A 15,339-nucleotide genomic window follows, 5' to 3' on the forward strand; every position below is an offset into this window, starting at 1 on the left:
CTGCAGGGCGGGGCCTGCCTGTCGGTCCTGGTTCCTGAGCCCGGTCCGGACCTTCGGTTAACCAACTGGACCTGCCGTGAACGTTTAGTGGCCCCGGTGGGCCGTGATCAACATGCCCGTGCCCCCCTGCCCTATCCGTCTGGGTGCCCAGCATCTTCATCGCCGTTTTCTGCACCAACCCAGCTAGCATTTTAATCAGTCTCTTCTTCTGTGATGCACAGTTCCGAACCCTTCGGGGGGATTATCTCCATTATCTTCTTTATGCCTTCCCTACCACCCGTGGAGGTGCTCTCACGAGTCCTGTTTTACTGTGGAGGAAACTGAGGCAGGGGAAAGCTAAGGTCATTTGCCCAGGGCCTCACAGCTGGTACTATCTGCCGGGGTCGGATGATGAAGACCCCGGATCGGCTGGGTTCTTAGCTCCGCCACACGTCTCCGTGCCAAGTTGTGAAACTTAATCATTGTCAAAATCGGAATCCGTTGTGGCCCACCTCCAAGGTCCGACTCCCCCCCGGCGGGCGCGGTGAGTGTTGGGAGCGCGAGGGGGCTGGACCTCCAGGCAGTGCTGTTTGCGAGGCACCTCTTGCTCGGATAAATGAAACCCCGCTTCCCCTTCTTCGGGCCGCACGGTCATTGTTTTTGCCTGGTGGTGTTGGCACGTCTCCTGGCAGGACACGGAAACCACATGTATAGTTAATGCGGTGGATGGGGCAGGGTTCGGTATCTCCCGGGAGGTGTATCGGAACCTTACCGCCGGCCACAGTCTGGTGTGTCTTCCCAGGCCTTTTGCTCCCACCTTGAAAAGTGCTTTAATTTTCTGTTATTAATCCTATCCTGGACTTGAAATACTGCGGAATTCTTACCAAAAAAGTTGGGAACATGAGTGCTTATCCCATCAGAGAAACTTTGAAAGACGATATATATCTGCATATTTTTTAAAAACTTTGTGAGGCCGAAACCGGTTTGGCTCAGTGGATAGAGCGTTGGCCTGCGGACTGAAGGGTCCCAGGTTCGATTCCGGTCAAGGGCATGTACCTTGGTTGCGGGCACATCCCCAGTAGGGGGTGTGCAAGAGGCAGCTGATCGATGTTTCTCTCTCATCGATGTTTCTAACTCTCTATCCCTCTCTCTTCCTCTCTGTAAAAAATCAATAAAATATATTTTAAAAAAAACACGTTGTGAGAAGTTAGTTATGTAGTGCAGTTATAAGAGCAGGCCATCAGCTAAGATATAGGCTAGTGTTTTTATTTTCTGGACTTTGTATTTATAATGAGTGTATTTTATTGCCATCAGATTTGACCTCTGACTGGTAAATAATGGAACAAAATATTCAAGCTTCGTATTTGACATAGTCAGATTTTCTTCTGGATCTAATTACTGAGGACAGAATGCTAGAGATGACTTTTTCTTGGTTTCTTTATCAGTACACTGGTATCAAGAAGTCATAAACATAACTCTGTCTCAAAAATAGTATGTTTTTGTTCATTTCTTAAAAGAAACACATGTTTATGGGAACTGGTGTGATATAATGGATGGTCAGACAGACCTGTGACTAAATCCCAGTTATTCCATTTGTTAGCTGCAGACGTTGAGCAAGTTACTTGACTTCTCCAAGCCTATGTCGCACTTGCAAAATAGAATGAGTATTTACCTTTCCTGTTTATTATGTAGACTGGAGGTAATATATCTCAAGTTCTTAGTTCACAGGAGAGTTCAGTAAACGTTAGAAGCTCTTAAAATTATATTTATTGTCATTATTGTTTTTATAAAATGTATATTATTAAGCCTGAGAGGCGCTTAGCACAATAACTGACGTGTAATAATACTTTCTCTGCCCTCAATGTAAGTCACTCTTGACTGTTTACAGAAAAAAAATTTAAAAGTCAGGTTCATAAATATTTTGCAACTAGGATATAAAATATACACTAATTAACTTGAAATTGTATATAATAACTTGATCTGGCATATAATTAGCACTTTATTAAAATGGATAATGAAGCATTCACCCTAAACCTTAGTAAGTTGGATTAATTGGCAGAAGTGGTAATTTGATTAGCAGTTTTTTGGTGTGTTTTTTTAAAAATTAAATTTAATTTTTTTAATTTAAATTCTTTATTGTTTAAAGTACATATTACATATGTCTCCTTTTCCCCCATTGACCTCTCCCTGGCTGCTCCCACTTCCCAGCACATGCCCTCACCCCTCTACTGTCTGTTGATTTTTTTGTTGGTTTGTTTTTAGAATTTTGTTATAATTGAGTAACTCCAGTTACTGTTATTAGTCACTAGATCTTATTATGCACTGGCTCCACCCAACTCTAGCTTTCAGTTTCTGTAAAATATTTCCAAATGCCTGTTTTAAGGTATAATTAAGTATTGTATGTCAATTACACTTTAAAAGTATAATTAATAGTTTTAGTAGCTGCATTTATCTATAATAATAAAAGCATAATATGCTAATTAGACCGGATGTCCTTCCAGACATCCTTCCTTCTGGACAAAGCTGCAGCAGGCGGGGGCCACAGCAAAGGTGGCCGCTGTGGCAGGAGGCGGGGGCCAAGGTCCTTGCACGAATTTCGTGCATTGGGCCTCTAGTTTACTTATAAGCAACAAACTCATTATCTTTGTCTTAAGTTGGTTAAATGAAGACGCTTTACTTTTTTTTCATTGTTGATTTTTCAAAAGAAAGGAAGGTAGAGAGAGAAAGATTGATCAGTTGCCTCTTGCATGCAACCAGGGATTGAACCCACAATCTAGGTATGTGCCCTGACCAGGAATCCAACCCACAACTTTCAGTGCACAGGATGATACTCCAAACAACTGAGCCACACTGGCCAGGGCAAAAAGCAGTACTTTTAATGTTAGGTTAACAAAATCTATCTTCATAGTGCATAGTTAAAATTGTAAATGATGGTCAAGTAATTATAAATTCTGAATTGCAAAAGTGCAGATTAATGAGATTTTCTTTTTCTTTGGAGGGGAGGGAACTAACGTTGCTTACATGAAATCTGTAACAGTGTATTTTTCATAACTTTGCATTTAAAATATTTTGCATTTATGGTCTCCTTCAAATCAAGCATTTCTGCTCTTTTATGAAATTGGTTTAGGCATTTTGTATGTTTAACCTTTGGTTTGAACACTTTGCTCCTTTTTGATATTTAGTCATGTCTTGCTATTTTTAAGGTTGACTCATTTTCAGTAGCCCTTTTGTACCTTATTGTGTACTTAGGCCCTCTTAATAATATTTGATATTTCCTCTTGTTTTTTACCTAAATGTGTTGATCTTACTTCCTTTCTTACACAGACTGCTATACTGTTTTTGAAAGAATTTGGTAGCTTTTTCTTGCTATATTTGCAGGGCTGCCCCATTACAGCCTCTTTACCATTTTGTCTCCCCTGTCTTCTCCTCACACCCATCTTCTCCTAAGAAATAAGTGGTTCACATTTTAGTGGAAGTTTTAGATAAATTGTCCTTCTAGTCATGATAATTTATTTCGTGTAAATTTCAGGGTTAGAATGGCTGAACACAGAGGGGCCTATTTCTGTTTACAAGGATCTGGGTGGAAAAGTGGTCATCCTTGATTTCTTCACCTACTGCTGCATAAACTGCATTCACCTGCTGCCTGATCTCCACGCCTTAGAACACACCTACTCGGATAAAGGTAATTGCCCTTTCATTGGTTCCTAGCAGACAGACACTGGAAGAGTAGCTGACTCATTTCCTCATAGGTGAATGAATGTTTGGCAGGACTTCAGTAATTCTAAAAGTAATTTCTAATCTATGAATTAAGGACTCCATGTACCTTTTCAGAAGAGTTAAGTTTAGTGATACTGGAACTAGCATTTAGTAGATTTTTCTCTAAAAATAGAACATAATGTACTTTTCTCAGGATCAAGTATTTTAAAAGTTAATTTTATATATCTAGATTTACCTGAATTTATTCTATAAAAAAATTAAATGTGTGACTCTGATTTTATACTCTTCTCAAGAATTGTGATATAAAGGTTTAAAGTTCTTAATAGGAAATGTGATTATTCTTCCTTTCATTTTGAATGACATGGACATGAACAACAGTGGAATACAGAATACTATAATAGATGCTCTTTCTTTGACCTGCTTTATGAAAAAATATCTTCCAAAACACACTAGGAAATCCTCTTTTATGGTGTTGCAAATTCTGAAGATGTAAGAGATTAATCTTAATATTTACTTTAGAAGTTTAGATTTTTTCAGAAAATTTTTTTCCTGTTTACTTTTCCCTAATAGAGAGCATGGGGGTAAATGAAACTAAAGGTTCCATTTAATTAGGTTGAAATTAACTGAAGCTCTTCTCTTGGATAAAAAGGAGAAAGAGTCAATGATCTTGTGAGTAAAGATGAGAAGAGAGTATACATGTGCAAGGTGAAGGACCTCTTGAAACTTAAAAAACAGGAGTGAAAGATAAAATCTTCAGTGCTAATGAAGCTTCAGTTGCTTTTAAATTGTAATAGGTTATATCTTGAAATTGCCAAACAACGAGATTAAGAACTCAAAAGTCCCAGTAGCTAAATCATGTTTTCAGAGATTCATCTATATTGATTTAAGAACTGTGAGTATCTCATCTCCTAGGTTTTGAATGCTGTGTGTCCTCTTCAAGCCGCTGTAAATAAATACATTTATTGAACATGTGTTATGTGTAAGGTACTCTGCTAACTGCTGGGGAAATATGTATCAATGTATCAGAGTTGAATGAAAAGCATTATGGAACCCAGGAAAGGACTAACTTTGCCTACAAGCATTGGGAAAGATTTCTCAGAGAAGGAGACAATTTAGATGGAACTGGGAAAAAGAGCAGCAATGCAGCTGAAAATGAGAATGGGACAGGTGGAGGAAGCAACAGGTAAACAAGCAGGAAAGCATGGAAGTGTGGGTTTCTTGGGGAGTGGTAAAAGCTTAGTTTGGCAAGATTGTAGGAGCTCCTGGGAAAAGCGAAAGGAGAGGAAAGTAGGTTGGGTTTGGACCATGTACCGAAGGGCTTTGTATAACATTCTTAATAGTTAGGCTTTTCCTTCCATTGAAGATACAGAGACAGTAAAGGTTGTTTGTTTAATAGAATGATCACATCATAACAACATTGAGTTTTAGAAAGGCACTACAGACTGGGTTAAGAATCCCAGAGTTGTTAACCTTTTCCACACTTAAGATTACCCCTAAAAGACTGTATTTGGTTAACTTTCTTGGTTAACCCTATACCTGGAACACATTCTTAGAATGGATCCTTGTAATTTATCATTTTATTGAAAACCTTCTTTTTATAGCACATTGTAATTAACACCTTATTTTTACATATAAATCCACTTCTGAAAAGTAAAATACTTTTTAAATGATCTCAACATTATAATTTCAAAGAAACTTTATTTCAGTAATATGCTACATATGAAAAAATTTTTTTTAATTTTAATTTTTTAATTTTAGAAGATAGTTTTTCAATTCATAGTCACAAAAGCAGGCATACCCAGAAATTACATCAAAGTTCAGTGAACTGTTGCTAACTTAATTGGCTTTCTTGCGGCTGTCTTGTCTCACTACTATCTGATACGTTTCTGAACATACTTGCAGCAATGCTAATAGTTCTTAAAAGTGACATTCAGCCACCTATTTTAAATTCCATGAAATATTTAGTTCATTTTATCAGTAAGCCACAATTGCTTAGCTTTGTGAGGGAGTGCTTATTAATTCAAAACACCGTGAAAGAAGTCCAATTTAATACCCAGTCTCCTTCCTCTGTAAAATAGCTTTTAAAGTCAGGTTCATAATGGTGATCAATGTCATGTTTACAGTAGCACATGAGAAATCATAATGCCAAAGTCTAAAGTAAAAAGATACTGTACTTAATAGTAGTGAGTGGTCTGGTCTTCAAACATTGTTTAAGAATATAGTTATACCCTAAGGTTGTTATTAATTCTTAACAGTTCAGTTCACATTTATATTACTCTAACAGGTGCCTTGGTGGTTTTCTTTCCTTTTCTACTTGAGAGTTTCAAAATTTTTCTTTTTCTTTTCATACTGGATACATTAATGGTATGTTATTATATAATACCTAATTTTAGCAGAATGGCTTTTATCTAAGGAAAAGTATTCTTGTTTTGTAAGAAAACAATTAGGAAAACTTGGCATATTTTAAAATGTGATTACTCGGTATATGTTAATATATCATTAAATTAGATTTCTAAAAACCTAAATGCCACAGTACAACTGAATAAATGCTGGAATTCTCATCATGTAGCATATACTATTTTTTGTTTTATACTTTATTAAAAATTAGAAAATGCATTATTTATTTTATAGTGAAACTAAACTTTTTAATGAGTCTATATAATTTCATTTTGTGTCAGGATTCCTAAAACCACCACCAGGTTTAGGAGGACTCATAGAATTCAGCAAAGGGAAAAGACACTTGGGGCTAAGCTCTTCCTATTTTTGTTCTGTATGATTAACTGCACAGAAAAAGGGAACTGTCAGAAGAGGGCGCTCTCAAACAGAGCCCTGTCCACAACATGAAATGAATATTAAAAACATCATATCCATATAAAACTGTAAAAAGTTGAAAATGTCACTCAGAGTTGAAATGCTGATGAAAATTCTCACTTAAAAAATTCTCACAATATTGGCAAAAACTGTAACAATTTTTCAATTGAATTACATATTTTCAAACAGATTTTAGGAATAATGAAAAAGCAACCTGAATCAAAATTCAAAACCTAAACAGAAATGGACCAAAAAGAAAAAGAAAAAAAAAAAGGAAGAAGAAATGTCCTGATTGAACTCAGAAAAGAAATAGAAGGAAAAGGTCGGAATTATATTAGAAATGAATACCAAATTATGCCAAAGGGACAATAAATTCATGTAAAAATGGAGTAAGGGGCATTGAAGTAAAGCAGGGGGTAAAACTTAGGGAATAAAAATGAGCTAAAGAAAAGAAACAAGAGTTAAAAAATGATTGAATTGGAAGCCAGCAGAAGAGGTCCAACATAAGACTACTTGGAGACTCTGAAGAATAAAATCAAAACAACTGACCGGAGCTAATAATCTAAAGTTAGAATCCAAGAAAATGTTCTAGAAATAAAAGAAACCTTGAATGTTAATTTTTTAGACCTGTGTTTAAATGCAGTCAAATACACACACTAATTTAGTTCTGCCTTTTTTATTGTTTTTTCCCTCTGGACTATTTATATTTACTAATGAGCCAGCACCTAATTTGTGGATGATGCTATTCAGGCTTTAATATTTCATAATATTTAACTTCTTTCATTTAGATGGTCTTCTGATTGTTGGTGTTCACTCGGCTAAGTTTCCAAATGAGAAAGTCCTGGATAACATTAAGAGTGCTGTTCTTCGATATGACATCACCCACCCTGTGGTTAATGATGCAGATGCCAGCCTTTGGCAAGAACTGGAGGTTTCCTGCTGGCCAACTGTGGTCATACTTGGACCCCGTGGAAACATGTTGTTTTCGTTGATTGGAGAGGGACACAAAGAGAAGTTGTTTTTGTATACTTCAATAGCTTTAAAGTATTACAAAGACAGGGGACAGATCAGAGCTAATAAAATTGGAATAAAACTCTATAAAGATTCTTTGCCACCTTCACCATTGCTATTTCCTGGCAAAGTAACAGTAGACCCTCTTTCTAAGAGATTGGTAATAGCAGACACTGGACATCATAGAATTTTGGTCGTCTGGAAGAATGGACAAATTCAGTACAGCATTGGAGGTAAAGTTTATTTCTAATTATGATATGTAATGTATTTTTAGTGAAAAAAAGTTCAAGGAAATATATTGAAATTTATAAATAAGAGCTAATTATAGCACTATACATTAACTTTAACTTTATGAAATTTGTTAATTAATGTATGGTACCTGAAGTAATCTCTTCTCACTCAAAAACAAAAACAAACAAACAAAAAAAATACCCTACAAAACCCCATTCAAATCAAAAGGAGGAAATCTTTAAGCTAGTAATTTTTAAAGTATATTTGTATATGTTGTTTTTTCAAAAAAACTACCACACTCTTATTGTATCTTATGAAAGTATTACAATAAATCCTCACTTAACATCGTCAATAGGTTCTGCACCTTCAAATGAAAAAACATATAACAAAACAAATTTTACCATAGGCTAATTGATATAAAGAAGAGTTCAGTACCTGTGGCATATTATCAACATTATAAGAAAACGATGCTGAATGTATTTGAGGACCTGTATACTCTGTATACATTTTGGATTTGGGGCATTTTAAATGGAAGTATTTCACTTTCCATCAAAATATAGCCTTATCTTTTTTTTTCCCCCCATATCTTTTTTTTTTTTAAGACCAAGACAATTCCCTAGGAACTTGAGACTTAGATTATAAAATCAATAACCTAGGATTTGTATATAATTTTCTTTTCCTTTCCTTCCATAAGAACTTACTCATATGTCTAGATCATTTCCCTTTGGATTTAGCAAAATATAAGTATCGTTCAAGCATGGATCATTTTGTTCCATATCTCTCTGATCTTAAATCTAAAAAGGACTCTTATTTACATCTACATAATTAATAAAGTTGTATTAATTTAAAAATAATTTATTATTATTAACAACATATTAATCAAAGAGAAAAGTAATTCATCTCTGCAGTCCTGCTTGAGTAACACATACTGCATAAAATAGAGATACTTGCACTCCTAGTGCAAATAAACTAATCATGTTCCTAAACCCTGGTGCTAATCTTCATATGCCAAGATATTATTCCTTCAGCTCTTGAATTTGTTTCTTGTTGTTTTTGTTAGAGTATGCGTGTGTTTTATGTTGTTTATTTTGTTTTAGTAACTTAGTATTTTGGTTTATGGCATGCAGTTATGAGAATTGTTACTCAAAATATTGTAGCAGGTTGAATTTAAATGGTTAAAAGAGTTTATAATAGATTCTATAACTTTCAAAATAGTATAGATAAATATTCTTTTTTGGTTAAATAGAGAAAACTAGCAGCAAGCTAGCTTTCCCAAACATGTTTTTAGGAATACTGTTATCTTGTAATAAATACTGTTATCTTGTAATAAATTAATAGTTATTCTGGAATTTTTAAAAAAGAATTGTGTTCTGCTACACCAGGAAAAACTAGTTAGATGTGGTTTAACAGATTTTTTTGTTGGTGATGGTTGTACTGTACTTCTCATATCTTTTACTCTGCTAATGTACCTCATGAATATCCAAGAGACTTTATAGTACACAGTATCTTTTAATTTGAAGTGACCACAATTCTCTTCCTTTTTTCCCTTCAGGGAACTCTCACCACTAATAATAATAGTACTAATAATAGTAATAACAGTAAAACTGTCAATAATAGTAATAATAATAGTATAATAGTAATACATTTACTTCTGGCATTTTTAATTTTTTTAAATATATTTTTATTTCTTTCAGAGAGGAAGGGAGAGGGAGAGAGAGACAGAAACATCAATAAGAGAGAATCATTGATCGGCTGCCTCCTGTACACCCCACACTGGGCATATGCCCTGACCGGAATTGAACCATTACCTCCTGGTTCATAGGTCGACATTCAACCACTGAGCCACGCTGGCCAGGCAACTTCTGGCATTATTCTAAGTACTTTACCTGATTAATTTATTTAGTTCTTACAGTGCTGTGAGTTAGGTATATTATTAGTTCCATTATACAGAAGATAAACTGAGACACAGAGAATAGTCATCAGCTAGAGAGAGAGAGAGCTGGGATTTAAATCAAGTCTGTTGGGCTCTTGAGTTTATGTTTCTATCCACCTGTCTTACTAACTTCTTATGGACAGTGGAGTTTTGCAAAGCATAGTTTGGAAATGCTGCCTTAGAGGCTTTGAATGGCTTGTCCTCTGGTCAAAGAAATAACAATTATATTTTGATTACTCTCCACCTTAAAACACCACATGTATTACAAAAGCTGAGAAGTAGGTCACTAGACCAGAATCACTCTCTTTATTTTTCAATGTCTATAAGGTATAGAACTTTGTGGCAAAGTGAAATAGTAAAAGAAGGATTCTTAACCTAGGGTTCATGGCTTCTTTAAGAAATTCTTGAATGGACTTGAGGATCTAGGAACCTCTTGAAATTATTTGTGACATTTTATGGGTATGTGTATTTTTCCATAAGGAAAGGGTTCATGATTTTCATTGTACAATTGACCAACAATTTGGGGTTTAGGGGTACCATCCCCCTGTGCAGCTGAAAATTCGCGTGCAACTTTTGACTTCCTAAAAACTTAACTAATAGCCTAAACTACTAATAGCCTATTGTTGACCATAATCTTTACTGATAACATAAACAGTCAATTAACACATATTGTATACTAGAGGCCCGGTGCACAAAATTCGTGCACCGGGGGTGTGTGTCCCTCAGCCAGCCTGCACCCTCTCCAATCTGGGACCCCTCGAGGGATGTCCGACCGCCTGTTTAGGCCCGATCCCGGTGGGCCTGATGCCGGTGGGCCCGATCCCGGTGGGATCAGGCCTAAACGGGCAGTCGGACATCCCTCTCACAATCCAGGACTGCTGGCTTCCAACTGCTCGCCTGCCTGAATTGCCGCTAACCGCTTCTGCCTGCCATCCTGGTCACCCCCTAACCACTCCCCTGCCAGCCTGGTTGACTCCTAACTGCTCCCCTGCCGGCCCGATTGCCCCTAACTGCCCTCCTCTGCTGGCCCAGGCACCAACAACTGCCCTCCCTTGCCAGCCTGGTTGCCCCTAACTGCTTTCCCCTGCCAACCTGGGTCCCCCCAACTGTCCTCCCCTGCAGGCCTGGTCGCCTCCAACTGCCCTCCTCTGCTGGCCCGGTCCCTCCCAACTGCCCTCCCCTGCCAGCCATCTTGTGTCCACATGGGGACGGCCATCTTGTGTGTTGGAGTGATGGTCAATTTGCATATTACCTCTTTATCATATAGGATATGTGTTATATACTATATTCTTACAAAAAAGTAAGCTAGAGAAAAGAAATGCTACTAAGAAAATCATAGGGAGAATTCATTTACAGTATTTATTGAAAAAACCCCACATAAGAGAGCTTCTTCCTATTTATTAGCTGAAATGCTGCCTGATTCATGAATCATTCAGTAAAACCAAGTAGATCTTTAAATTTAAAATAAATGAAAAAAATCCTCATAATAAGTGGACCCATGAAATTCAAACCTATGTTGTTCACCAGTCAATAGTATTATCAAATGAACATATCTTCCCAAATTGTTCAATATCACTCATCTAGATGCTTAAAAATTAAAATTATACTTAGTTCTTCCTAACAGGTACTTAAGATGCTTTTAAAAGTATTTTCTTCTGAAATATGTTACTGTAGTTAAGTATACTAGTAGCCATTATCCAATACACCCTGTTATTAGCAACACTTGTTACTCTTGAGAAAAACAGATATATTAGGAAACATTTTAGTGTTCAGATAGAAACATCATGTTATTTATATTAAAATCCAGGCTTTAAGTACAGATTTTCTTTTGGAGGTTTTGCTAAATGGAAAAATTTTGTCTTATGGCTATCTTGTCTTTTAGGACCCAATCCTGGAAGAAAAGATGGAATATTTTCAGAGTCAACTTTTAATTCACCACAGGGTGTAGCCATAATGAACAATATCATATATGTGGCAGATACTGAAAACCACCTTATAAGAAAGGTAATTTTCCATTTTAAATAGTTTTATACTTCCAATCAGAAAAACAGATATTTACTTGCTACATTAAATATTTAGAGTGAGAGGGTGATGCTTAAATACCTCAAATAGTTCATATTCAGCTATTTTAAGAGGTGCTAGCTTTAGTTTTATTCTTAGGTATCTTGTTTTTCTGGGTGTCAGCCTATAGTTGTATCAGAAGATAAACCCTCAGTCAAGTCCCCTTTTTTTGCCCTTTGTTTCAAAGTCTCATGCCTACTCACCCAAAAGCTCCTCATTTTGAGATATTTTCCTAACCACTATATACAAAGTGGTGCTTTGTCCTTTTAAAAGTTAAATTTTCTGAAACCTAAAAAAAAAAAAATCATACCACTTCCTGCCTTCATCTTTTTTACTTTGCCTACAAATACTTATCAGTCAATAAGTCTTAAAAGTTGTTTTATATCTGAATAAAAGTAATGAATCTTGTTTTTAAAAATGAGTTAATCATAAAGATAAAAAATAGTTCTCTGATCTTTTATTCCATCTCCCTAGAGGTAACCAACCATAATTAAAATTTGTGTCTTTTCAGAAATTTTCTCAAATAAATTTATAATAAAAGGACTGACTCTAGACTAGCGGTCGCCAACCTTTCGGACCTCACAAACCACCAGTGGTCTGCAGACCACTGGTTGGTGACTGCTGCTCTAGACAATTTTTTTTTAAACAAATGGTGGTAGAATCCTACCGTACTTACATATCTTCTGCAGTCTTTTTAACTTATTTGTCTATATTAGTCACATGAATGATATGACTGCATCATATCCATTGTAGAAGTCATTTTAAACATTCCTTATTGATGAAGATTTTGGCTATAAATCAGTGGTCTTTAAGTTGCTGTCTTTTTCTAAAATTTAACTAAGTTGATCTAATCCATCATGCCTAAACATACTGTTTCAGATACATTCTTGATTTTCTTGCTGTTTCTTTGTCTATCGATATCTATGCCCATTTGACAATATTATCACCTATTATACATATAATTGAAAAAACATGTGTAGGACATATAATATCCACTGTAATGAAAATCTCCATGAGGTCATGAAATTTGGTTTCCTTATCTCTGAAATCCTAAGCACCTGGAACAGGGCCTGGCCCACAGCAGGTGTTCAATAGATATTTGTTGAATGAATTTCTGAGCAAAGAACATCTGATGCATTTTCTAAAGTGTATATTTCTCTTAATATGAAAAGGTGTTCCATGAAAAAAGAATTTTATAGATTTATAAAATAAAACAGACTTAGTTTTCTTTTCCAAGTCTTGGAGACTGTCTTTTTAGACACTTTAATATGCTAGTGTATTGTGAATACATTGCTGGGGGTATATGTGTGTAGTATTTCCAAACTTACTTGATCAAGGATTACTTTTTAGGCAGAACTTTTCATAGGACTAACTAATGATTTCATGGTATATACTTTGGAAAAAAAGTGCTTTTCTATTGTTACTAAGTCCTTAAAGTCCTTAGCAATATCTTTTGGGGTTGTATGCTTCTTTAATTTATCATATCCTAGATACCTAACAGGGTATTAAAGTAGTAAAATATTTACCTGCAATATTCAGTGAGTACTTGTCCTTTTTTAATTGTCCATTATATCTCTTGCTTTAGAACCCACAGATTTTGAAGTATTGACTATATTTCAAATACTTTTTAAGTAGCATAATCACATATTTAGGTTACCCAAAGTTATTTTTATACTATATGGCTTAGTTTAGTGTCTGCAAATAATAGGACATAAAGTGGAATTATTTCTTCCTCTCTTTTAAAAAATATTTATTGTATTTTACTTTTGTTTAAACCTCATTAACAGAGGATTGGTCATAATCTTACATTTACAGCTCACATTTTTCAATGCAGACCTATCTTTTGTTCAGAATATTATTTATTAATTTATAAATTCCTCTTTATTCCCATTCCCATTTCCTCTGCATAAACACACCTGCAGGCAGTCATTCTATGTTCAACTCATATATTTTTATTTGTATCTGACCTTCCAAAACATGTAGTGTTTTGTGTGCTTGTTTTTTAATAACTTTATTATGATACTAGAGGCCCAGTGCACGAAATTCGTGCATGGCAGGGGGGGGGTCCCCCTCAGCCCAGACTGCACCCTCTCCAATCTGGCACATCCCTCTCACAATCCTGGACCGTTGGCTCCTAATCACTCACCTGCCTGCCTGCCTGGTTGCCCCCAACTGCCCCCTCCCTGCCAGCCTGGTCACTCCTAATTGCCCCCCCTGCCGGCCTAGTCACCCCTTACTGCCCCCCCCCCCCCCCCCGCTGGCCCGGTCGCCCCCAATTGCCCCCCTCTGCTGGCCTGGTCGCCCCCAGCTGCCTCCCCTGCCGGCCTGGTCGTCCAACGCAGCTGTAATGTTCAGTCGTTTGGTTGTCCCTCACTAGCCCCCCTGCTGGCTTGGTTGCCCCACGCAGCCTGCTTGTTCAGTTGTTTGGTCATCCCTCATAACCCCATGCCAGCATGGTTGTAGGGAGCCATCTTGTGATGGTGTGAGGGTCAATTTGCATATCACCTCTTTATTATATAGGACTAGAGGCCTGGTGCTAGCCTACCCCAATTGGGGACGATCGGGCCCAGACCGGCTGGAGGGAGGGATCGCGAGAGGTTGGCCAGCTGGCCCCATCCCCGATCGGGGTAGGGGGGCCGATTGGGGGTGGCGCCGGCCAGGGGGAGGGGCTGTAAAGTTGTGCAGCCATAACCATAAATTAGTTTTAGAATATTTTCATCCTCTCAGTAAGAATGTTCGTGCCTTTTACAATTAATTCCTACTCCCACCACAGCACTAATCTTTATAGATGTAGAAAGTCTCTTGAACATTTCATATAAATAGAGTCATACAATAAATGGTCTTTGTGCCTGGCTTCTTTCATTCCATGTAATGTTTTTGAGGTTCATCTGTAGTTGATTCCTTTGTATTGCTGAATAGCATTCCATTGTATGGATATTCCACATTATGTCTGTCTATTCATCAGTTGGTTGACATTCAGGGTATTTCCAGTTTTTTGCTATTATGGGTAAATAATTCATGTGTAAGTTTTGTGTAGACATACATTTTTATTTTCCTGGGATCAATATTTAAGTACTCAAATTGTTGAGTCATGTAATTATTCATACATGCATAGTTTTATTTCTGGACATCCAGATCTATTCCATTGATCTACACCACACTGTTTTGATTGCTGTAACTTTTAATAAATTTTGAAATCAGTTAAATACAGATCTTCTCACAGTCTTCTTTTTCAACATTGTTTTGGCTGTTCTGGGTACCTTACAATTTCCTATGAATTTTAGAATCAGCATATCCATTTCTGCAAAAACTTTTGTTCTTATATAAATAACTAGATGTCCTGTGCATGAAAGTCACGCACTGTGGGGGAGGATTCCTCAGCCTGGCCTGCACCCTCTCGCAGTCCGGGACCCCTCACTCTTTACCACCCACCTGCTCACTGCTCCTTAGCACTGCCACGGAGGTGGGAGAGGCTCCCGCCACCACTGCTGCGCTCGCCAGCCGTGAGCCCAGCTTCCTGTGGGAGCACACTGACCACCAGGGAGCAGCTCCTGCATTGAGCGTCTGCCCCCTGGTGGTCAGTGTGCATCATAGTG

The 15,339-nt window shown here is 37.0% G+C and overlaps 1 protein-coding gene across 1 annotated transcript in view; it reads left to right on the forward strand.

The window, feature by feature from the left end:
- Positions 1-15,339, forward strand: part of NHLRC2 (NHL repeat containing 2) — a gene marked incomplete at its 5' end in the record, with an annotated part of 55,939 nt that overhangs the window by 359 nt on the left and 40,241 nt on the right. Inside the window, 3 exons of the mRNA XM_079793084.1 lie at positions 3,509-3,661; positions 7,296-7,751; positions 11,565-11,686. Coding sequence (XP_079649210.1) covers positions 3,509-3,661; positions 7,296-7,751; positions 11,565-11,686 — 731 coding nt within the window. The remainder of the gene's footprint in view (positions 1-3,508; positions 3,662-7,295; positions 7,752-11,564; positions 11,687-15,339) is intronic.

The sequence above is a fragment of the Cnephaeus nilssonii genome (genome assembly GCF_951640355.1).
Source record: "Cnephaeus nilssonii genome assembly, chromosome: 16".
Classification (NCBI taxonomy): Eukaryota; Metazoa; Chordata; class Mammalia; order Chiroptera; family Vespertilionidae; genus Cnephaeus; species Cnephaeus nilssonii.